We start from the raw sequence: 25,192 nt of genomic DNA, 5'->3' as shown, positions 1-25,192 counted from the left end.
CAGTGCGTTTGTATTATGATCACAACGGACAATCCATGCAATATTGTTAGGAAAACGAGCTTTATAACACTGTGTGTGCTATACTAAATTATACCAGTACGCTCTACAAGCTATGTATGTCGTCGTCATTGAACGCTGTTTGTTTTTGATGTGAAATACAATGAGATTAGTCTCTCAAAAAATGTATAGAACTAATCAAATGTAATGAAGATACAAAAGTCTCGCCAGGAAAGAATGCCGGTCACAGCACACCTGATGCAGGTAATCGTATGGTTTTCTATGAAAAACAAACGATTGTAGACCGGTATCAAGTTGTTCTGTGACCGGCATTCTTTCCTGGCGAAACTATTACCAATAGTAGGTAGTTCCTTCGAATTAGAAATGTGTATTGCGTACCTTTCGACATGGGAACCACTCGTTTGGGGTTCTTTTTGAAATTAAGGTGTTTAAATGTAGTTGTCAGCTACAAGTGTACCTACATTTAATTGGTGATGATAATACTCATTCAGCGAATATCTATTGCGTTGGTAAAAGTTCACATCCTGAATCATTGTCAGTTGCAAATTTTTACACGTAACATGTTTATTAGATCGTGCGCAGTAGAAAACGCGTTGTTATAATTGTCAGGGGCGGCCAAGAGAGCACAGTTTTTTATTTGTGAATTGTATCATATATTAATCATTTGTTATTCTCTCCAACGCATTGTGTGGGACTGTAGATTATCCCACGGGACTTTGTTATTGAGATAGACAATAAAATTATAATTGATATCAATAGGAGGTCGAAGCTGGGGTGAAGACTTTCTTACTTTTTCCAAAGGTATTCAACCGTAAATAAGAAATTTAATATGATGGACAAGATGACAAACCAAAATATAAAAAAAAACATATTTTGTGGTCACATCTAAAAGTCACTGGCGCTTAACTATCAAAGCAGAAAATAACCCTTACTGTGGCTAGGAAAGAGGCTCTTAAGATGCAAACGTTTGAAAGCACACCATCGTGATATAGGCTTCTTATTGTTACAAATTGCGGCATTTAAGGAATGCTGTAGAATACTTCGCAGTGTAAGAAAATAGCTAACATCAGTACTATCTAATTTAATATAATTCGATACACATACCTACATAGTTGAGAATTGTTCTAGCATTTATAAACAGGTGATGAATTTGCAATTAGCAATTAGCCAAGCAGAAACCAAATTCTTATGTAAAGCGAGTATTTGATAAGTTTAGGGTTTATAGTTAACCTTGTTATCGTTCCTGCGTGGTTAAAGGTAGGTACATACATTGAAGTTTGAGAATTTTTCAAATAACGTTACATTTGATCCGTTGTACCACCTACAAGGGCAGTATAATTAGTATTCCACGCACTTACCAAATATTTGCTTAAACTATAGATGTGTATAATATATCTCAAACCTTGTTACAGAGGCCATTAAAGCGTTTCATTTGAATTATTAATCAAGCATTGAGCTAGTACAACCACTACAACAAAAATTAGACAGCTCGAAAAGCGGTATTAATTTGTATTTAAACTTCGCGAAAGTCGACCACTTTTAGAGCACTCGGCAAAACTGGTAGCATTTATTTCCTCAATTTTGAATTCCTGTGTGCGTTTGCTGTTGGTTTATGTTACCTTAATCTGTAAAGTCGACATTTTCCGTTCAGCACCTTGATGCCCAAGACACGTCAATAACGTTATTTATACACGATTTGATCGGAAGAACAACCAGTGCTACATATCGATGCTCAAGGTAAGAATTGGACGGGTTTTTGGTTTGATGTGTAAGAAATGGACCATATACCGCAAACGCTTATAAGGTTCTCTTTACTTTATGTGGTAACTCTAATTGTTCAAATAAACCTAGCTTTCTAAAATTTACCGATCACCGAGTCCGTTACGGCGGCAACTTTCTCTTCTGGTTTCAACAGTATCCAAAAAGAAATTTAGCAATGTCACAGGTGTTGGCGGTAAAGTGACGGTGTGGCCGGTAAAGTGACAAGCGGCAGGAATCGTAGTCTGCTCTCCCTCTGTCATGGAAACTAAAATTTTCTGACAGAAAGTAGGCATGAAAATGAAGGTTTTCAGGACGATTTCGGGTAAAGTGTATTTATGAAACGAAATTATTTTTGTAATCACAGGATTCTTATAAATTAACTACTTAAGTATATTCTGTGTCCAAGGTAAGAATGGGGATTTCTGAAACGAGGATACGAAAATGGTAAAAGAAACGGTGTATTGACAATCTCTCAACATTGTCTTGTAAAGCTCAACTGTTCACGTAGTGTCAATGAGAAAGTGTTTTTGCACTCCTTCGTTCTAAATCGCGTTTTCCCAACACGAAAGTCGGGAACGTCAATTTTACAATTGACTATCTACTTTCGCGCACTAGTGCCTAAAAATTCAACGAAATTATCTATTTAGTGCGGATCATAAACTAATAAGTAGTATGATGGAAGAGTAAAAAAGAAAATATAAATACACTTTACATCATTCGCTGTAGTACAGGGGCAAAAATAAGCTTAAACCAGAAGTTTTGGACAATAAATTGACATTTTAAATTTCTAGATTTCTACTTTATCGGTATAGAGGATTTGATTTTTTCAAACGAATTATAATGTCGCAAAAATCTCGCGAAAAGGATTTGGATTATTTAACTAATCCGTGCAAAAAATAGAATACATGTTACGTGCGTGAACAGTATTTGCTTGATTCGCGCGAGATGCGTCGCTCGTGCGCGTTGCGCACTCGCGCCGCCAAACTTCGCGCTCATCTGCAAAATAACTGTTCCCGCACTAATAATGTAAATAACTATTTTTTGTTTTGTTTTGTATCTGTTGAAATAACATTGGGAAAAAATAAAAAAAGATCACCAAATTTCGATTTTTTAGCATATCTGGCAGAAGTGATCGGAATTTTCTGGTTTTTTCTTCAAGCATAATCTTTAATTTATTTATTTATAAGAAACATTAAAACTCGCCAGTAGGTAGGTAGTAAAATTTATGTTAATCAGTTTGCTTAAACAGTCATAGGAGTTTTTAATGTAGGATTTCACAAATTTGTCGAAGAGACTGGTAGACATTTTGGAAGTATATGTGGATTGGTGAATTAAATTTCAGTCTTCGTTTCTTCATGTGCTGGAAGTACCTTTGTAATGTGTAACATTTAATCGAATATCAACAGCAACAGGTTGACCGGCGGATCACAGTAATAATCAACTTTAGTGGTAGGTATTCTTTTGCGGATTATTAAGGATCCTCAGATCCTTTATAGTTTTGTATTGTCGTCCGTCCGTCTGTCCGTCCGTGTACGCTATAACTTTTTTAAAGTGGCCGATTGTGTTGATATTTGGTGTACGGGTACTTTGTAGATTAAGGTCGGACGCTATTGATTTTCAGGAAGGTGGTTCAACAGGAACCAAAGTTATACGACTTCGAGTGAATCGGGAACAGGAAAAATTGCGGGCTCAATATAATAGAAACCAACATATTTCATTCCCTTTAGATCATGTATCGAGTTCGGACTTTCGCTAGATTATTCCCTATGACTCTTAGATGTGTACCAATTCAATGGTCTAGATCAAAAATTTTAGATCAAAATGTACCCAAAATATTCTTTACACACGAATTTGGAGTAAAAGCTTTCAAACGCGTTATCTTGATGCTGAAAGAATACACCACGTGCACATTTGATAACCGCATGTGATTAAAAGAGCTTAAATTACCTATATTTCTGAGGCCACATGGATTTCAACCAAAACATGTCAAAATCGTTATACAGGCAACAAGATCGTTGGCAAAAAGACTGGGAGCATTATCTCAATGCGCAAGACATGCATTTGATGTATTTTTGACGACCACGTGGATTTTGATCAAAACATGTCAAAATCGTTATTCATGCACCAAGATCATTGTGAACAAGATTAAAAGCATTATCTCACTGCCCAAGACATGAATTTGATGCATTTTTGTTAACTATAAAATGTATTTTGTAAGATTGAAACAAATTGCCGTTAAAAGTGATTGTAAAGAAGAACGTCTAATGTAGTTTCATTATAATGCGCAAGCTGTTGAGATTTTGGGCAGTCTTGAAAGGATCATTATCAATACTTTTGTTATTTGTAGAGAAAGATATTTGCGATTACATTCTACATAGAAAATATATTCTGCTTTGTTTTCTGGTTGAAGAATTATGTCGGAGTAAGGAGATTTCGATATTTCATAATGAGATGTATTGTTTCTTTTCCATAAAGATTTATAATATTTTCATTTAGGTTTCCACGAGGTAGGTACCTATATTATTGATTCATTCTGGAAATTACTGGGGAAAGTTATTGTATATTTTTATGTGGAAATAAGTTGCGTAGAGGTAATACACTATAGTGTTTGAGAAATAATACAAAAATACATTTTTTTAAAGGGAACTTATGTTTCATTTTATTATTAAAAGAGTAAAAGCGCTCATTTAATATTGACGAAAATATCATTTTCATTAAAACTTATTTCTCACTAATGGATACACATTACTGATTTCTATATTGAAATGCACATTTTTTAGATATATAACTATACAAAGGACTCTAAGATCCCATTACTGTACCGGTAAATAAGCCACTCTTTAGTAGGTATAGGATTGTTTTTACTATGAAATTCGCAACATTTTCACAATTTTAAATGCGTGAGTACACAGTAGCGACAAAATGGTAACTTTTTTAAGAATTCATTGTGAAATTTAAGTCCTGAACGTTTTGAATGCCGGCCAATTAGCACCTTTCGATTGAGCAACGGCGATTGGCTAAAAATAGGTTTAAAATTGTAACAAAAGGCAAATAATGCGAAAAAATTTAATTAATTCTCAGATAATGCAAGATCTATTTCAAACTGGTAGTAAATATTCGCGTAAATACATAAACCGCTAAGCCGAGTGTAGCAATGCGTTACAAATCTTACTCGGGCGAAAATGCCGATCAAGTGACACTTTGTGAGACGATATCTCTGTATTCAATTTCTCTTTGTGCGTATACCGACACTTGGTTCTTCGTTCTGATATTACCAATAGGTTTGTCTTATCCAGACGTTTCAATCCCGCTTTGTGAGTATGAGTACCCTCTTTCGACACTCTGTTCTCTAGATATTCGCATTAATACTTCTCTATCAACTAATGCGTTTGGTCTCTCTCTGCTCCAGATCAATCATTTTCCTATATCAAGAATTATGTGCGTCTTATGCAAAGAAAATCATTTGCTTTATGCTTGCCCTAAGTTCTTACATCTCAGTTTACAGCAACGCAACGGTTTGACAAAACAAACGAATTAACGATTTGTAAAAGCTAACTCTTCAAATCCATTAAAATCGAAATGCATGTTTAGCAAAGCGGTCCAATTCTTATCCTACGCCAAATATTAATGAGGTTGAATCAAATGATTGCAATGCTCCTTCTAATTCACAAAACTCTTCAAGTCCTTCACATCCCGAAGCTACATTAGCATGTGAAAGTGTGCACACAAATCAAGTTTTACTCTCCACGGCAATTGTTAAGGTAAAGGCTAATGCCAATCAATGGATTTATGCAAGATGTCTTTTGGACACCAATTTCGTTTCCAGTGATTTGTTATCTAAACTAAACCGAAACATATGAGTAATCGGTATAATTGTGAGTACTTCCCAATTAACAGGCGCCGTAAAAATTAAAATTGCACCCTTGCACAACAAAATTGAAACCGAACTTTTTGATTAGTTATCAAAAAAGATACACAAAACCTTAGAATAGAGAGTTTCCGCACGCCAAACATTGACATTCCTTCTAATATTAAATTAGCTGATAACAAATTTTATAAATCCGTCCTAGTGGATATTTTAATTGGCGCGAATCATTTCTATTCTTTGATACCTATGTATAGGTCAAATTAGGTAACCATAAACCAAGCTTACAGAGGTCCATTCTTAGCTGGGTATTATTTGGCACTTTTGTTTCTGGAACTAATCACTAATGCCCAGTTTCTCCAATGTATCTTAAGCTCTACTTGAATCTTAAGATCGCCTTAAATCTTAAGTCTATCTTAAAACGTTGCACCAACGCAAATCTGCATCTTATATTCACAAAGGCAGCCTTACATTTAAGTCGTGAAAATCTGCGACTTAAGTCGGCATTATTGTTAGTGAAGTTGAAAATGAGTGGCATTTTGTCTTTCAAACGTCACTTTTCAAAATGGAATTGATCGATGTCGATGATGTCGATGTGGTTGATATGGTAGACATAGTAGAAAATATTCGAATACCACGGCAAATTCACATTAGGAGAAATTTATTTAATATTTATTCTAATGTTGAATTTTTTCGACGATTTCGACTCGAAAAAGGGACTGCTTTATATTTATTGGAGAAAATAGAACATAGACTAGAGTACTTCCATAACAGGTAAGTACACATCATTCATAGGTTTGTTTCACGTTTGTATACTTACCTACATATAATGCTTTTTGTGACTATTGTATAGTGCGAATTCAAGGTGTACAATAATGTTTTTTGAAATTCAGGAATAATTCCATCAGTCCCATGAATCAACTTTTGCTAACGTTAAGAGCTTATGCCAGTGCAGGGCATTTTGTTGCTGTTGGAGACTTTGTGCATGCAGACAAGTCAACAGTATGTAAAATTGTTTCAAAAGTTTCAAGGCTCATAGCATCAATTGCAAGGGAATTTATATACATGCCTCGAAATGAAGTTGAAATTGCAAGTGCTCAGAATAAATTTTACGACATTGCTGGTTTCCCTAGAGTCATTGGGGCAATAGATGGATGTCATATAAAAATTCAATCACAAGGTACTTACTACACTATTTTTTTCACATTATTTTTAGTATTATACTTTACATTCGCTCATTTCTACAAATAAGAATTTAATTTAAAGGTGGAGCTGATGCTGAAATATATCGAAACAGAAAGGGATATTTCTCTGTAAATGTGCAAGCCGTTACAAGTGCTGACCTGTTATTCCAAGATATCGTCGCACGTTGGCCAGGTTCGACGCACGATACCACCATTTTTAGAAATTCACGATTAATGCATAGATTCAATAATGGAGACTTTGGAAATAGTATCTTGTTGGGTAAATAGCACTTTTTTCAATATTAATTTACAATCGCTACTTACTTTTTAGGAGATAGCGGTTATATGAATCTTTCATATCTATTTACACCTTTTCTGAATGTTCAGAACGATGGTGAAAGAAACTACAACAGAAGTCACGTTCAAAGTAGAGTCAAGGTAGAAAATCTATTTGGTGTTTGGAAAAGAAGATTTCCTATAATAGCGTATGGATGTAGAATGAAGCTAGAAAATGTACTTTGTGTTATTGTGGCTACAGCAGTTTTGCACAATTTGGCTCGTTTGAGGGGAGAACCAGAACCACCTATTGAAAATTTAATTATGGAACACGAGCTTCAGCAAGCAATTCGAGATGGAGATATTCCTTTAGCCGCCGAAGAAAATGATTTAGGCTATGATTATAGAAGACATTTAGTAGATATATATTTTTCTAGATTGTAATTTTCGTATTTTGCAAGTTTAAAGATAAATTATATTACATATTAACATACCTACTACAATAAACATTTTTTATTAAAATTGAAAATACGTACTTATACTTATTTAAATGAATTCATTCTTCGAAAAAATACTAGATTTATTTTATGGCAACATTTACTTGGAACAAGAGCACTTCCCAATTTCCTCTTCCATTAAGTAAATTTTTTTCTTGTGCTCAACTTCCATGGCATGTAACATTTTCTTGTGCTCCTTTTCTTGCAAAAGAATTTCTTTTTGAATTTGTAGTACTTCAATTTTAGCTCTTTCTGTAGGTCCCAGGTCTGCGTTAATTTTAGGTCTCCTTCGAGCAGACCAACGAGTGCCTCGTAAAAGTGTGGGCGTGGGCTCTTCGTAAGTAAGCAGAACGTTTTGATTGCACAGTTCAGTTTCATCATGTGTTTGTTCTAAAGGTGTAATCGAAGGTGTACTGGATGTACACGGTATTTCTATGTTAATTTCTTCTTGATTGGGCTTGGAAGATATCAAAATCGGCATTCCAAGAATATCCTCTGCTGGATGATCTAATATAGGTTCTACAAAATATAAAAATACTTGTATCTATGTGTGCCTCACTAAAAATATAATTAATGGAAATTCGAGTGTAAATTTTACCTTTCATTACATCAGAATCAAATTCATTTCTTAGACCAAGGACTGTCTTCTTATTTATTATATCCAAAACCAATTGTTCATTTGCTTCACAATTTTTCGAAGAAAGTGCAGGAGCAACTCCTCCACCAGTTTTGTAAAGCTCCTGCCTTTCTAGTGCCGCCTTTTTTCTTGAGTCCTGCTTCATATTGCTCCACTGCTTCCGTAAAGAATTGGCGTCACGAAAGACGTTGAAACACTTTTTATTAAAATTTTGCTCAATAATTTTCCAAACGTCATCTTTTTGATGGTTTGAAACGGCGTTTGTATCTTTATTTTCGATGATATTTTTATTTGAATCAACCAAATGAATTAATAGTTTTTTTTCTTCTTGAGTGTAATTCACTCTTTTTTTATTAGAATGCATGTTGGCCGATGTCTAACAAGTTCGGTGCACGGTTCGGTGGGGCAATGACGAGTAACTCACAGAATAAGGCCTTATTCTGTGGAGTAACTATCAAGTTTGACAGTTTGCAATTATTAGGTACCTACCTTCGGTAACGCGATTCATTAGTAAAATTGGCATTCATTTGATAAAATTCTGTGTTGCCAGATCGTTTCAGACAAATTCTGATGCTTAGCTAAGATGCGAACTTAAAATTTTGGTGCAACGTAATTTAATTTTAAGGACGCCTTACAATTAAGACCGCCTTGCCTAAGGTACAGCTTATATTTTGTTGGAGAAACCGGGCATTAAAGACTCATTTATTCCAAGGAAGTTTACACGAATTAGGTACGCCCTCTGAAGAAACGCTGCATGATTCAAGTTCCAAGTTCTGCCAGACTGGAAAGGTCCAGACTAAAAGTACATTTTCATTATTATCCAGAGAAGTGAAATTTTGTGAAACTCGTTTTGCTGAGACTATCTCTCAAGGTTCAGATGGAAAACTCATTGTATCCATTCAATTCAACTCTACTCTTTCGCAGTTGGGTAATTCCAAACAGCGAGCCATCGTTTTCATACTGTAGAAAACACATTATTTAAGGATGAGTTTCTTCGCAAGGAATATTGTAAATTCATACACGAATCAATCATTAGATCATGCCACTAAAATTTCCAACGAGGACGTGGATACATCAACAAGTGATGGTAGTCATTATTTCAACAGTTGATGGCGACATGTGCATTAACACTATACCAAGATTTTACCTTCCACATCACGTCGTTATTAAGCCAGGCTTATTATTACTGTAGTATTTGATGATGGCAGTGTCAAATTTGATAGGTACAAATATCTCTATAAACGATACTCAAATTGTGGGCCTAATGATCCAGGATGATCTTTTTTTCCACCTGCACGTTAGTAAGGGAGGTATTGGATTGGCGTAAAAAATGGCCCCCCACATTTTTGACGGAAATACACGTTTTGAAGCACCAGGAATTCGAATCAAACAAAATCTTGACGATGTCGGTCTGTCGGTCCGTCTGTACTCGCATTATCGGCTAAACGGCTGAACCGATTGGAACCAAATTTGGTACACATATTCTTAGACATAAAAGGAAGAGCTGAAAAACTTGCTAGCCATAGCAAATTTTTCTCTTTTGCTACGGTTTCGGCAACCCAAAATTGCACTCACTGGCAACTGGGAAAAAATGTACAGAATGATAAATGTTCAACCACCGTTAAGAAAATTTCAATACATTTTTTGTGTGAGTTTTCGCCAGTTATATGGCTACAAAAGCTTACCGATCAATACCACGAAACATTCCCCAAAAATTTCCAACGTTCTCAGATCCTGTTTTTATAATGGACGATTTACTTTACACTGTGGAAATGGTACAAGAAGTTCTCCAGGTAAAGGGCGAGTGAACCTAAATTCTTTTATCTGTCGGCAAACTCTTGAGAAAATATTTGTCGAATGCTTCAGAAGTCCCCAAAAAGTCTTTCAACTCCGAAACTTCCCTTTTAAGTATTCCACTTGGCGAGCGATCCAATGCAATAAAGGTACTTGGTCCTTTTTTGAAATTTGAATTTTTTCCATCCCTGTATAGAGCCCTTCACATTTCCCGAGCAGGAAAAGTAGTGCATTTGGATACTTTCCGTTCGTTCGCCAATCCGCTTGTTTCTCGATGGCGTCGTGAATGATCCAATCAACCCCAAGAGTAATCACTAATAATTAGAAATTATAGTGCCGCCTCTAATCCATAGACTCATTTCTTGAATTGCTTTGCTCCTCGGTAAAAACTTACGGAATTCAATAGGTACACACTTCACAATTATCTAACGGTAAAATTTCCACTTGCAACCTTAAAAGTTAAAAAGATCCTCAGATCGAGTCCAACCCAATCAATTTTGACTAAGAAATACACATTCCATGTTCACTTATCTCTTGGAATCTTTGTTGATTAATAAATACATTGCATTGTAGTTCAAAAGTGCGAGAGCGAAGTAAACGAAACAAGTGCAGAAAAGTTCATACATTTTCTATAAAGAAGCCAAGAAAGGATGTAAAGGAGCATTATTGGTTTTATTGTTTCAATAGAATGTTACCGCCAAAAAATCACAAATCCGTAAATTACTAGACGACCTTGCGTTTTTAATTCACGACCGTCTGCAGACGTGGTCACAAAAAAAACTCAATTTAAGTACTATACTGCAAGCGTGACTATGAGATTAAACGAACATTTAGAATAACAAAAAAAAAAGTGAAATGACAATGTGTGCCTTCCCTATAAACCCACCCATTATTAATATGCGTAACATGAGTAAATGTTTTACTGGTGTTTTAACTACGTTTGACCATGTTAATTTAAATGTCGTGAACATAACATTGAATTTAACGTCATTGATGAAACCTGTATTGAAGGTAGTTCAAGATCAAAAACTCTTACATCGTTTACACATACACGTCCAGTCTAATCATCTGTAACATTATTTTTTTAGACACCATGAAGACAACTATTCCAGTTGAAATCCCAAATACATTTTTTGTAATAAGTATCATCCTATCGGCCACCGTCATAGCTGAATATCGCGTGGGAGTCGGGATAGCGGATGTTACTGGACCGATAGCCCAAATTCATTTCGTAAGTAATTGTTAATATGGTGATAATATGGTGATTTGGAATGTGTATGACTATTTCAGCTTGGATATGCAAACCCTTTTCAGAAAGGTACCGGTCTGCACCTCCGGCAATTTGCGAGAGCTTTTATTATAGAAGAAGATAATCAAAGGGTTGTGTTCGTAAGTGTAGATGCAGCTATGATCGGAGCGGGCCTAAGAAGCAAGGTAAAGATGACAACATAGTTTCCTTGTTACTATTTCTATGCGTTCAGGTGCTGATGGATCTCGAAAAGAAATACGGCGACTCTTACAATGAGCAAAATTTAATATTAAGTGCAACGCATACACACTCATCACCAGGTGGATTTATGATGGATCTCCTTATAGATATTTCAACCCTTGGGTTTATTCCTCAAACGTTTAGTGCCTTACGAAGAGGAATTGTAAAGGTAAATAGTGTATCACTATACTAAAAAATGTTGAAGTTATGTTGAACAGACACAGTGAACTAATAATAATGAATAATGAACTGTTTTAATTTTCATGGTTTGAGTGTGAGGGCTTTGGTTCAATATTTATCTTTAATAGCGACCCTGTATATTTGGTTCACATTGTTTTCCACGCTATCTGTTAGCGGTTCAGAATTTAGTTTTTCTGTTTCGGAAATGAAACGCAATCTTTTACAATAAACAGCTGAAAAGCGCAACCGTTCAAATATCGGCCACAGGCCCGCAACAATTCATCCTATTTCTATCGCGACTCGATTCAACTTTGATCTTCAGAACTAACCGACCTGTTACCTGGACCCAACACTGCACCGTCGCGTCGCCGCTCTCAGTAGTTCTCCGTCAGTCAAACTTCTACGCACATTCGAGCCCGTAACGTACTTGTATAATATATTATAAATAAATTCTTTCTCTTTCACGAGATGGTTAGTTTTCTTTTATGGTCGTGTATAATACAAAACTTTATTTTATAGCAGAAGCCATAGAAATCATTGTAAAACTTTATTTTATATCGTGCTCCTCGTCCCATTTTAAATAAGAATGACATATGCCATTGGAATGCAAAATTATTTGTTTCACTTTAACCTTTACCCTTATTACGGTTAAAGACCCTTAGTCTACTCATTCACGTTAAACTGTCAAATTAATATGTGATATAAAATACACTTTATTTTATAGCAGATGTTAAATTGACATTTTAATAGCTTAATGAGTAGGCTAAGCCGTTCTATATCTGTGAGGGTAGATAAAGTGATCACTTTAACCGCAAGGGTAGATAAAGTGGAACACTGATGATTATGCATTCTAATGATATATGTCATTATTATTTCAAATGGGACACGAAGCACCATATAAAATGACGTTTAGCACATATGACAATGCGGTTTTAAGGACCGCGACGGCAGAACCCAACCTTGCTATTTTTGATGTTTAAATTAAATTCAGCATTGGTAGAAGCTTTACAATGATTTATATGGCTTCTACTATAAAATAATAGTGCCACAGAGGTTTGCATGTATCCCTTTGGGAACGGCGGCCTGAGTAATTGCAGGATTCCTTTGCGGCAAAATGGCACATACTTGGCAGCTCCCATTTCAAATGTCCAGTAGAGTAGTGTAAAATGTTACATTTACTAAACCTTTTGTTTGGTTTTAAGGGGCCCCATCCCTATCTTGTGCTTGGGGGCTCCACAAGCTGTAAATCCGGCCCTGCTTCTAGGTGAACTATGTGAGTTGCAATATCATCATAAATGCGTTTTTCTGAAGAATGTACCATTCTTGAAGTAACTTGTGCCATTATTTATCCCTGTGATATGATAAGCCTGTTTACGATAGTACATATCTTCTTGCATTACTTCTAAAAAAAATTACCATGTCGCCTACTAATTGTAATTTCTCCTGTTATTTTCCCTGCAGTAGCATTTTGAGTTTCATTTCACAGGCAGTTGAAGAAACGGCAACGGAAGCATCTAAAACAGAATTACGACACACGGACACGGTAGCGATTGTCCTAACTGGATCGAAAGCAACAAAACATAAATTTATTACCGGTAGCTACGGGAAATCAAATACAGGAAAAGAAAAGAAATACTCCCCTTATAATTATCGGAAGAAAATACCAAACGTTTACCTTTAAAACTAACGGTACGGTGTCGGGCAAAACGTACACGAGTACAGCAACCAATTGCTAAAAAGTAATCTTACGTTTAGATTAAAACACCAAAACAATAGAATTCGGCCATGTCAGGGAGGGATCGACGATTTTCCCAGTCGACGCAATGCATTCGATTGGATTGTTTACATCCAAAAATTAAAACTTCTTTAATTAATTAAGCGCACTTCTAATGAAACCACTCACGACTGGTTCGGATGCGATTAACTGCAACTCATTTAATTAGCTACTGATACTTACATTTACTTAATTTGCCGGATTAAAATCTCTAAGTTCGGTAGCCCAGTAATGCTCATTGTGATCCGGAATTTTGGGTCAGTCGCAACAGGTCTGCGATAATGAAATAAACTGCACGTCCCTGCAGCTTTAATGATCGTTTTAAATTATTATAGGAAACCGAAATCATCTCATAATTACTTAAAGGAGCTAAAATTCTATCTCTTGCGTCCCCATGCCAAGGGCTGTCGGATGCTACAAAAGTAATTTACATATCTCTACGGGAACAATCATAAAACTGATCAATTACATGCGACAACTGGTTTACTTATCGGTGGATAAGACGGCGTTAGCCTTTTGGTAACGAAGCTCCTGTAGATATCGGATGTTCAATAACATTGGTAGCGGTCACATATACACAGTGTGTTTATTAATTGCAGTATGAAAACTAAGTGCTTCGTTACAAGGGTTTTGTATATTTTTCTTTATTGTTATTTTGTTTCTTTTTTTGTCCTTGTGAAGCCCCCTACGAAAATGGGCAAAACGTGGACTTTTCGTTCAACATTCACACTGTCCGATCGCGGAAGTATCTCGCATCTTACGGAATTCTCTGTGGCAGCATCCTTGGTGTTTGCTATATCAAATCAATAACAACAGATACATCCATTTTGTAGGAAAATGAGAATGAAACCTACTAAATTGATACCTCTGACTTATTTTTATTTCTGTTTCAAATATCCATTATTTATAGAGTTCATTCAGGTTTTGTATTTTATTTGCAGGCTATAATATCCGCCCACAACTCTCTGGAAGAGGCCAAAATATATATTAGCTCAGGCACATTGCTGGATTGCAATATTAATAGAAGTCCTTCAGCTTATTTACTGAATCCAAAAGTAGAAAGAGACAAGTAAGTTGATTACATAGTATTTACGTTTAAACACTTTCGTTCTTATGCAATATAATATTACTTAATAATAATTTCAAGAAATGTGCAATGTTTCGTCACAAGTGAAGCCCTATTTATGAAGTCATACGAAAACAATAAAAAATTGTACAACCTTCTTAACATAGGTACTAAATCGAAACTAAAAAGAAGAAACTCTTATTTTGTTTATTTATTTATTATCCCTCTCTTATTCTGGACCCTCAACAGGTTTGCGCCCAATTACAAACATTAAATACCGCGGTTTTTTCTCCAACCTTTGGTAATGGATAATATGCAAACATGATGAATTCGAAACTGGTTAAATTACTTTTAGCTACCTACATAGTAAAAATAATAATAGATATTATTAATTGTAGGTACGAATATGATGTGGACAAAGAGCTAACCCAATTGAAGTTCATTGCAAAAGGTAATAGTAGGTTGTTGGGAATCATAAATTGGTTTCCTGTTCATCCAACCTCTATGAACAACACAAATACGTTAGTGTCTTCAGATAATGTCGGTTATGCATCCATCTTATTTGAAAAATATATTAATAAAAACAAAAGGATTGGAAAGGTAAGCATTCATAGTGCAAATTATCTTGTACAGCTGTAATATTGTTTTGTGTGGTATCATCATTAGCTCTCTGCATTGCAGTTCATAGTGCTCTTTCTCCACTCCATCCGATCTGTTCATTCTGTTTATTGATGATACGTACCCTCCTCCCCCTTCCTACACGGCTTCTATCATCTCCAGCCTTCTTCTTCTACTCCCCCACTTCGTCCACGGTTCACTCTTAGTAAACAGTGTTTCCTTCCAACTAATTTCTCTCTCCTAACAACAATGTGAATTAGTAGATGATTGATTTCTACAACTGATTTAGTTTGATGTTACTCGGGAACACAATGTTCCCCCTTTTTCTTATTTGCTACCGCAACTTTCAATTCTAGGGCCCATTTGTGGCAGCGTTCGCTTCAACCAATTTGGGTGACGTTTCCCCCAACCTTAAAGGAGCACGATGTGTCGATACAGGAGCTGCGTGCGATGCCGTAACTAGCACCTGTGGGGGCAGATCACAGTCTTGCATAGCATATGGTCCTGGTAGAGATATGTTCGAAAGTACCAAAATTATAGCAGAACGACTATTTAAAAAAGCGCTGGTAAGTAAACATTTTCAATTGATTAGGGTTTATCTTCCATAAAAACGCAATTTCTTGGAAATGGGAAAGAATGCGAATTTCTTAAGTTATCGAGTTATCTACGAGTAGATATTGGTTATGCGTTTAATTGAACCACTTGAGTTAAACACCCTTTCAAAAAGTGGGGGGCGCTAAGTTAACGTTTTCAAAAGTTATGCGCTTGCTTCCACAAATAAATTGAAAGTCCGCGCAAAAATTCGCTCGTATAAGCCGAAGTACAAGTAAAAGATACAAGGCAACTCTTACCGTGTATAAATAATGCTAACTCCAAGACGTTGAAAAATGCCTGAAGGGCCTCGCTTTACTCGTAGCAAGCTTCTATCACAGATACGGTACTTAGTCGGCCAACCGCTTCTGATGTAAGTCGCAGACTCGAATAGCGTTTGTGTGACTAACTCGACCTTAACTTAACTGAGATCGCAAAGATAATAACAAATTACTTGAATGTGACAGCATATAACCCAGAAGGGGCAAAAATAGTTAATACTAATACGCTAAAAGTTACGGAAGTTGTCTCTTTGTTGAGGATCGATTCTCGTTCATGGCCCGGTGACGCAATTCCAGAAAATGGCCGCTCGTTATCAGCAGGTGGAAAATATGTCAAAGGTGTAGGCACTCGCAATGTGGCAAGGTTACCTACACTTGTATGTCGAACTCAGGTTGTATGTAAAACCAAAGAGTACCCTACTCTTTGGTAAAACGTCTCCGAAACTTAAGCTGGTTCTTACAGAACTCAGGGCCGTTCCTACCTATAGGGCTTGATGCGTGAAAAAGTTATAAGAGTAGAAGCGCTCCTCAAAAGCTTTATAAATGTTAAAAACATTTGTATGATTATAAACTGTGACTAAGATAAGGATGTCTATCATAGGAATCTCCGAAACCATAGAAAAATTTAAGAAAGTATGAGCAATTAGTGGGGAGAATAGCTAATTAGCTAACACTCCGCCCACTATAAAACAAAGACAATAAATATAAAAATTAAAAAGTTACTATCATGCTTTAAAGAAAACTGGAAAATTCCGAATACTTCCGAAGATAGGTCAGAAAAACCAAAATTTGCCGAGATCGTTTTTATTTTGATCTGATGTTATTGGAACAGATACGAAAAAATAAAAAAAAACACTTTCTCATTGGCACTTTTTGAGCTGTACAAGACTGCGTTAAGAGATTTTCGGTACAACTTTCGTTCCAGGGAAATCATCACCAATGTAATTTTTTATATGATCCGTAAAAAAAGTACATACAATATTGAGCAGCATTTTTCATTACGAATACAGCAATGTGTGGCACACAAAAAAAGTTGGAAATTGTTGGTTTCAACAGGATGATGCACCCGCTCTAATAGTGCGAGAATGCCTACCTGACATATTTTCCATTTTCCCAGAAATTTTCCGATAGGTATTCTCGCACGATTATGCCGTTGAGCGCGAGCTTCCAACTTTTGTTTATTATTAGTTAACTTGAACTGAAAGAATATCAAAGGTAGTCACCCCTTCTTGATAAACTAAAATGTACATACCCCTTAAATAAGAGGGCTAATTATAGATGAATGCAACAATCGTACATGGAAATTGTAATATGACAAATATCAGCCGAAACCTAAAGAAACGGTACACTTCAATTACGGAAAAAGCAAATGGCGTAGATTACTATAAATGGAATATGGCAATTAAAAAACCATGCGTTCTAAACTAACGCTTCAGATTTTGGTTTTTAATGAAGTGTAACCCAATACAGTTCGCGACAGAACGAATGAAAAATGAATGAACGTGAGCGCGGTAAAATTGCGTGGTTAAAATTCCAACAATAAATGGACCCATCTATTAAACTGCTTCCTAAAAGTTACGATGATCTTCCAACAAAATGTACCGTAAACACAATGATGAAAATAAAGCGTTACAAAGTGTAAAATTGAAAATAGTGGTGGTATATAGACGGACCCGATTTTTTCCTTGTTCTGAGGGGAGCAACGAGAGGAGGGTGCCAGTTCGATATGCGGTCTACCATGTATAATGTGATCTACCATAAAGTAGCTGGTTCAATATGCGGTCTACATAATATGCATACCAACATAAGTATTACCACAGATTTAAATAGTATATTTAAATCTGTGGTATTACGGATCAATAAGCAAACTAGTGTCTATAATATTTATTATGTTTAACTATGTCATACATAGATGATTACATTGTCAATTTATACATATACATCTCTAACGTCGTTTAGAAATGCAATAAACTCATCCTCTGCGTTTTTTCGCAACACTTTCCATGCGAAATAATCTAAATGGGATTGCAAAGTGTGCGCTGGAACACCTCTCATTTTCTTCAAAATTTTCACTTTGGCGTCTAACCAGGATCTTTCAATTCCTGAGAATGTGCACCTCTTTGTGGGTGGACATAATTTTAATTAATTAATTATTAATTAATGAGTATCATAATACTCATCCCTCAGTGAAAGTACTCAATTACCCGTTTTTCAATTACTTTATTGCTTTCTTTAGCGAGGGCGTTGCATGTGTAATAGCTTGTAATTAAACCTCGAATTGAACTATTATGAATAATTAACTATAATAAAAATAATAAACAATTTTTGGTGTAGATCGCTTATTGAATCAAGAGATCCCAAAAAAAATCCCAAAGCTAAATATGTACCTACATAATAGTCATGCATATTGGACCAGTACTCTCTGGTAGACCGCATATCGAACTGGCACCGAGAGGAGCTTGGTGCAATGCGTGGTTGATTTTCAGCGTCCATGTAGCCTTTTATTGGTCCCTAATCGGTCCACTTAAACCACTTTGCCTTCAATGAACACCAAATCGTTGTATTCTCGAAAAACCTTTTTTTATCCTTAATTTATCTGCCACCTCGGGGTAATTTTGTATACTTCAGGAAAAACAATTGCACATCGGGGTACCAAGATATTCAATAAAGTAACTTTTTGTAATGGAACGCCCTGTGTATCTTTACGTATTTTTAAAAGAATAATAGGTTTCCCCTCATTTGTTTACTCAGTCTATAGAAAGCTAGGAATAATCAAATAGAAAAATTTTATTTTTTGTATACCGTATTTTTTTTATTATGGGGAGGGGGGGTTTGAGGTAAACACAGTTTTTCAACAATCCAATAAATCTGGCCGTGCGATATTCAGGCGCACTTAGAACTGACACATACACAAACTGACAGCTTCAGGGACCCATTTCCTTTTTATTAAATTGAGTCTTGATGATAAAAAATAACTGACTTATTGAATTAGATGACAAAATTTAGTGACTTTTCGGACCGTAGACTGCCTATGCATGGTTTTATTAACATCGAACCACTACTCTTTCTATTAACAGACAAAACGTTTTAAAAATTTTTTACGCACTTTTAGTAACTCATTCACGACGTTAGAACTCAAATCTCGCAATACGATTACTTACTTTCTTCTACATTAATTTATTATAATCACGATTAATTACGTCTCCAACTAAACAAATAAGGCCGACTGCTCAAAATATCCGCGCAACAAATATCACGCGCTCAAACCGTCACGAATAAAACGTTGTCTCCCGTATTTAAAAGATCCGCCACTTCTACCATAAAATAATCTCCTTTATGGATTTAGTCCACATAAACCGCCGATCACAATAAGACTTGAATAACACCAGCTTCGACAAAGGTGTCTCGCGTTTCCACTTACGCGTGAAACCCTCACATCTTCGTAAAACACCTACAACTTTCTATCAAAACCACATATGCATTAATGAAATTTCGCCTAACAATAAAACTCCTTATTCCAAAAGACCTAATAAAACGGAAAACCTTTCATAAATCACCCAAAATTTGACCAATGCGTCTTACCTCTAGCATATTATCTAATGTTCGTTTCAGATGTCCGTGCAGTAAAGGAATGCGCCTGCGGCTATATACCAGTAGCGCACCATTTCAACATACTCGTACTTTAGGGTTGCATCTAGGATCCAATACGTTCCTATTAATAAATTTATGATATTTATATACCTACATTTTAATAATAAAGAATAAGGATTATAGGTACATGGTAATTACACTTGGTTTAATTGCATAAATTTCTGGAATGCATTCTTAATAATTTGTACTTAATGTGCATGAGTAATATTGTTTTACCCATTTGCACGCCCATGTACATTTTAAATGTGTAAATAAAACCATTATTAATAAGCTCATTAACTACTGTCTAGGCGATCCTTTCAAACACTTATTGCTATGGAGCGTACTTTTGATATTTGTCCGCTTTTAAATACTGGTTTTCAAAAGAAAATTGGGTTACGGTTCTTTAAAAACACACCTTAAAGTGAACAATTTACAAAAGCGATTAAAACGAAAAAATTCCGCATCTACACATATTTTTAAAAGGAAAACAAATACTGAAAGACATTTAAACGAAACGAAACCTTGTGTTTGTTCGTAAAAAACCCACCAGGTTTACTTCAAAGATTGGAACATTTCACATACAGGGCGGCCCAACCTTATTTAAGGTGCTGAAAACAAAAGAACGTCTGCGTAACGCAGTTTACATAATAATATATAGGGAGTTCCATTAAAAAAGTTACTTTTGTTGAATATTTTTATAAACCAATGGTTTTCTGACCGTTGCAATCTTGAAATAAGAATGCCTCCTATTTTCTAATTTAACTGACTTCGTAACGGCAAGTTATCATTAGCGCCGACTTCATCTTGTTATAAAGGCGCTCGGATCGCATACGTTTCGCGTTTTAGTCGTCCAAGCTTAAATACCGAATTTCTTATTGAAATCTGACTTATTGGTCTATTGTAGTTTTCGAAATATCAAAGATAACAAGTTATTGATGGATTCTTCCTCAGAGGTGAATCGTACCACCATTTACTACTTAACGTAATCAAAATGTAGGTAATTATTATTGATTCAAACTGCATCTATAATGTAGTAAGATGCGAATGTATTGTTGCTGTACGTGAATGTATATAAAAAATATAATGTATCCGAACTTGTGCAATACCTATACCAATAAAGTACCTCACCCTGACCTATCAGTAATAAGTGGTTCAGGCAACTATATTTATACGAATTTTCTATTGTTTAGGAAATTTTGGATAAGAACGACGAAGAGTTACGCGGCGGCTTAATTTTCGGACATCAGTACGTAGATATGCCTAGTCAATATATTGATCACATGATGCCAAATGGAACTGCTACAAAGGTAAGCTATAATGGAATTCGTTTTTTTTGTAAATGTTCTTTGCCTTAAGCATATGATTACGTCATATAAGCATCCGCTTCAAACTGTTCAAGATAACACACCAATAGTTTATACACTTCAAAAAAATGAAGTAACTTACACTATTCTTAGAATCTGTGTTTCTTTAGTAAGGCTCTCCCTTGAAAAGGGCGCCCTTCAAGATAAATTGAAAACCGGATAGCTTTTAGGGTGATACAGTTGAACCCTTTCGTGACCTGCTCTCGTATATAATTGCGTCTCGTCTCGAGTTATGGGTATTAGTGCACAGAAATAATAAAAACCCAAACTTCAGAGAGTTTGCCACCATTTCTTCGCGATGAGGTCACTGAGCGTTCGGTGAATTTGCCTCTTTAGTAGAACTTTATACGTTCGTAAATTAAAATAGCCATTTATTTTTAACGACGAAGTTAATATTAATTGTATTGATATAGTTGAGTACCCCTCTACAGAAATTATTTTTGAATTTACAGGGTGTACAGAACACCCTGTATATTTTCACTTGTTTCGATATCATTTGTTAACCTCTACACGAAAATCTATTCACTTTTTGGTTGTTGTCAACGTTGCCATCTTATTAACTTTTTTACGAATAATTCCCCATAAGCAAGCCTCACTTTGCTGAATCGTAGCCCAGATACCAAATTTCGTCGAAATCAGAATTTTTTCGCACCAGGACAAGGAACAAAATTGTCGAACAGTTTTTTTAAATAACTTTTCAAACAAAAGTTAGGTATACTTATTTGAAGATTGAGCCTTCGGGTTACTAGTAAGTGATCTAATTTCGCATGTAGTGATTTGAAAATGTCTGATTCACCTTTTCTAAAAGTCCTATAATTGGTTTTTCATCAGTAGTAACGGTTTTCTCCTCGGTTTTCTCCTTCAAAAAGTGTATTTATGATTTTGTGATTTAGAGAATTTTTGCAGCGGCGGATCAGGACGTATTTGAATAAAGATATACAAGAAGGACACCCTCATTAGGTCAAAATATACGTAACTTTTTAAAATGCGAGAAATTCACTTCCTTTCACCAACGAATTTGATGAATAAATGACGATTTTGACATTATTTGATCAAATAATGAAGTTCAGTTCTGCGTTTTCCCAACGAGATTGATGAGAATACACTTCCTTACAAAAAAAATTAATTCACTTATTGCGCATTGACATAATGCGTTTGCATGTTTCCCCAATGAATATTATGATAACAATATTGACATCTTTTGGGCGAAACATACATGTGGTTATACCTGTGTTTTCAGATTTCTAGATCCACAACTTATAGGTGACCATTATTGGAATGCCTCTGCTTCAAATCAATCAACCTTGCCAGTGTTATAACAAAGAGTAAATTATGGTTACTCTTTGGTTATAATCTACTAACTTTGAAAATTCTATGGCGGGTGGCTATTGCGTCGAACCAAAAAGAAGGTATGGACTTATCGAGTGCTCTGGACTGTCATATACTGGCACCTGACTACCTGAGTATAAGCATAACATAAAATACTATGGTACAAGTATACAAGGGTACTAAGCAGAATTAGTTCAAAGTGCTGATTGTAACATATACATTACATGAACTATAAATAAATTGTTTGGTGTATTTATGGAAGTGTTTCTCTGGTGTACCTATTGTTGTTTATTTTTTAAATACATTAAATGAACCTCGAATATAAACAAAATCTAATTTGTGTAACTGTTTCGAGGTTTATTAAATTGCTTACCCAACCGGTAGTAATTTTGTATCTTACTTATTATAGGTACCTATACTTCGCAGTTCTTTTAATTAAACTTTTCCAAGTTCTTAAAGAAGTTCAAATTATCTTATATAAACTTTTATTTTCCTATCAATTTAACCGAATCCGCTATCTATCCCCTAACGAAAAATAACTTATTAGATTCGTTAGGTACCAGATTCTCCATCTTCATCATTTATTGTCAATGCAATAAACGTGTCTTTTTATAACTGCTTGCAATACACCCAATCGTATGCTTTTCATGGAGAAACATCAGACAGTAAAATGTTCTTTGTAGAAAACTAGCCCCCGGCATGTTTCCTTTAAGTTTTTTGTAAGGTATGCTACTTTAAGGGAGACGTCACATCATTGTTCTTTTCAAAGCACGGTATAATTTGAATGTCAAAATCAGTATTCTTTTCCAAAGACAAATTATTAGCTTACCTGCCATTGTTTGAGTTTTAAGAAGTATATGTAGATATTATAAGGGAAGTCCCAAATGGAGTGGAATTGCATCAGTAACTTTATTATCTTTGAAGTTAGAATGAGAAAAGTATTATGGTTTTATGTTTCGATTAATATTCCATTAAGGAAATTTGAAAATTCGGGTCAGAGTGAAGGTTACTTAAGAAGAACTGAAAAACGACGATTTCCAAATAATTAAATATCTCCCTAATTACAAAAGGTGTGCTATGAAACCGTATGAAGCCATATGGAATTTATACGAGCTTTTAAGTATTCATTTAATTTAATAATTAATGAATTACCTACCTAATAACTTCATATTTCACCGTTGTAAAAGAATAGGGCTTTTTAACTACCTACCTAAAAACCATTTAAATGGTAAGCCACATGACATCCTTATTTAGTTACGAATATTAATTTAATTTATGTATTTATTATTTGTCGTATTATGTTTGTCGCCTATGAAAAGAAATAAAATCCGTTAATCGTGAATGTAATTTGCCTAATTTAGCTTGTCAGGCAAATCAGGTTTAAATTGAAAGAAAAAGAAAATTTGTCGCATTCTACTTCCTATACTTATCCTTGCCGTTTCCTGATTTAGCGTTGAATGGAATTTATCATAAATCCACATCCTCCCTCCCCAAAATTTATATTTTAGAGTAAGACGTAATATCAGAAAAAAATGAAAAGAACTTTAAATTTGGAAAAAGTTAAATTTTCGGCTGATGTTCTACGTGCAACCGGACTTCTAGATAAGTTTCAGAGTTATTATTGTAACGTAAGTTTAACTAATTAACAATAAATTTATAACAGTCTTGAAATTGATTAATTTATAACAGTAATTGTTATTTATCATCTACAATTCGTAATATTGTAACATAACACGAGGGGAAGCTTAATGCTTCACTTCGCAACGATGTTAGAACTCACTAGCAATACGCGATTCAGTTTACTTGTAGCAAACGCCTTTCATGAACGTTTCCGAACCGTCTCGAGTATTCTAGAATGTTCTCGAACAAACACGTCATATTTCTCGGAAAGATTGCGTCACATTCGCTTTCGTTCTTTATCGCCGAATATTCACTATAGTATAAAAATATTTCTTTCTACAGATAATCAATTTTTTCGCAATCAACAAATATAACACTTATACGGCATTCATTATAAGAAGGTAGTAGATGGCGCTGTGTTTGAAGATAAACACACACAGGAAAAATAAAACGGCACCAAATTATTGTAAATTAGAAATATTCAGCACTGCGAACAGAAATAAATCTTTCACAATAACAACTAATGACACTTCGGCAGTTTAGTTGGCAACATAACCTACCTACCAACTTGCAAAATTCAACAGTCGTTTTATGTTTCATTGTAATACTGACTCGTGTTTTAACCAATCACAGTGAAGGTCAAAGCTTCCCTATGCTTTTTACCGCTACCTTCTTAAAATGAATACAGTATAGTTAGTTACTAATTTAACGATTGGAACTCATTTCGATGCTTACGTTTTCTTTGGACAATTCTATGTTTACGAAGGAGCATCGAATAGAAGAGTAACTTATGGTTGATTTCTTAAATTTAGCAATAAAGTTTAGCAGTGATGAATGTATAAGGTATTTATATCCCTCTATTAATTTCAGGTACACGGTTGTCTACCAGCAATGGGTTACAGCTTTGCGGCGGGAACGACGGATGGACCTGGAGGTTTCGATTTTAAACAAGGCACTTTAAGTGACAACACTATGTGGAATTTTATACGAAATATTATTGCCGAACCGACAAGCGACGATATTTCCTGTCATCATCCAAAACCCATCTTTATACCAACTGGAAGGGTAAGTGTAATCAATCTGCATGTTTTTTGGCTTTGAAGCAACCTTGTTACAAGACATCTTTTTTTGAATTAGTTGATAATTGATAATCGTAATAGGGGACAAAGGCAGAAGGCATAACATGTAAAGAATAGTGGCGACAAGCTATGTATT

General features: G+C 35.2%; 3 protein-coding genes across 5 annotated transcripts in view; 2 read left to right on the top strand and 1 right to left on the bottom strand.

The window, feature by feature from the left end:
- LOC116166967 (neutral ceramidase-like) overlaps positions 1–25,042 on the top strand; it is a gene marked incomplete at its 3' end in the record, with an annotated part of 34,322 nt that extends 9,280 nt beyond the window's left edge. The window contains 9 exon segments of one of the 2 annotated variants that reach the window (XM_031482193.1): positions 10,957–11,043; positions 11,121–11,263; positions 11,323–11,466; positions 11,514–11,690; positions 14,417–14,544; positions 14,940–15,141; positions 15,516–15,725; positions 20,855–20,971; positions 24,848–25,042. In XM_031482193.1, the coding sequence (XP_031338053.1) occupies positions 11,126–11,263; positions 11,323–11,466; positions 11,514–11,690; positions 14,417–14,544; positions 14,940–15,141; positions 15,516–15,725; positions 20,855–20,971; positions 24,848–25,042 (1,311 nt within the window). 2 annotated transcript variants of the gene reach the window in all.
- Positions 6,210–7,557, top strand: LOC116166968 (putative nuclease HARBI1). Of its 2 annotated transcripts, none has more exons than XM_031482194.1 (4): positions 6,210–6,418; positions 6,538–6,824; positions 6,911–7,108; positions 7,160–7,557. In XM_031482194.1, the coding sequence occupies exons 1-4, from the start codon at positions 6,210–6,212 to the stop codon at positions 7,546–7,548; spliced, it is 1,083 nt and encodes a 360-aa protein (XP_031338054.1). In that variant the 3' UTR covers positions 7,549–7,557. The 2 variants fall into 2 exon arrangements, with proteins under 2 accessions (XP_031338054.1, XP_031338055.1); XM_031482195.1 differs by lacking the exon at positions 6,210–6,418 and having other exon boundaries at positions 6,588–6,646; positions 6,697–6,824.
- On the bottom strand, positions 7,672–8,641 carry LOC116166969. The gene is made up of 2 exons (XM_031482196.1): positions 8,200–8,641; positions 7,672–8,120 (listed from the first exon to the last, which is right to left on the bottom strand). The coding sequence occupies exons 1-2, from the start codon at positions 8,600–8,602 to the stop codon at positions 7,702–7,704; spliced, it is 822 nt and encodes a 273-aa protein (XP_031338056.1). The 5' UTR covers positions 8,603–8,641; the 3' UTR covers positions 7,672–7,701.
- Positions 25,043–25,192: the final 150 nt, after the last annotated feature.

Source organism: Photinus pyralis, unplaced genomic scaffold (assembly GCF_008802855.1).
Source record: "Photinus pyralis isolate 1611_PpyrPB1 unplaced genomic scaffold, Ppyr1.3 Ppyr1.4_LG3b, whole genome shotgun sequence".
In the NCBI taxonomy this organism is placed as follows: Eukaryota; Metazoa; Arthropoda; class Insecta; order Coleoptera; family Lampyridae; genus Photinus; species Photinus pyralis.
Note: the sequence above shows the minus strand (reverse complement) of the source record. Positions and strands in the feature narration are given on the sequence as shown.

What these genes read in the sequence shown, in the direction of transcription:
- LOC116166968 (XM_031482194.1), top strand. Translation starts at nt 6,210, where the DNA reads ATGGAATTGATCGATGTCGATGATGTCGATGTGGTTGATATGGTAGAC. An exon ending in CTAGAGTACTTCCATAACAG is followed by an intron (nt 6,419 to 6,537) that starts GTAAGTACACAT and finishes TTTGAAATTCAG; the next exon opens with GAATAATTCCATCAGTCCCA. An exon ending in TGGAAATAGTATCTTGTTGG is followed by an intron (nt 7,109 to 7,159) that starts GTAAATAGCACT and finishes CTTACTTTTTAG; the next exon opens with GAGATAGCGGTTATATGAAT.
- LOC116166969 (XM_031482196.1), bottom strand. Translation starts at nt 8,602, where the DNA reads ATGCATTCTAATAAAAAAAGAGTGAATTACACTCAAGAAGAAAAAAAA. An exon ending in TGATTCTGATGTAATGAAAG is followed by an intron (nt 8,121 to 8,199) that starts GTAAAATTTACA and finishes TATATTTTGTAG; the next exon opens with AACCTATATTAGATCATCCA.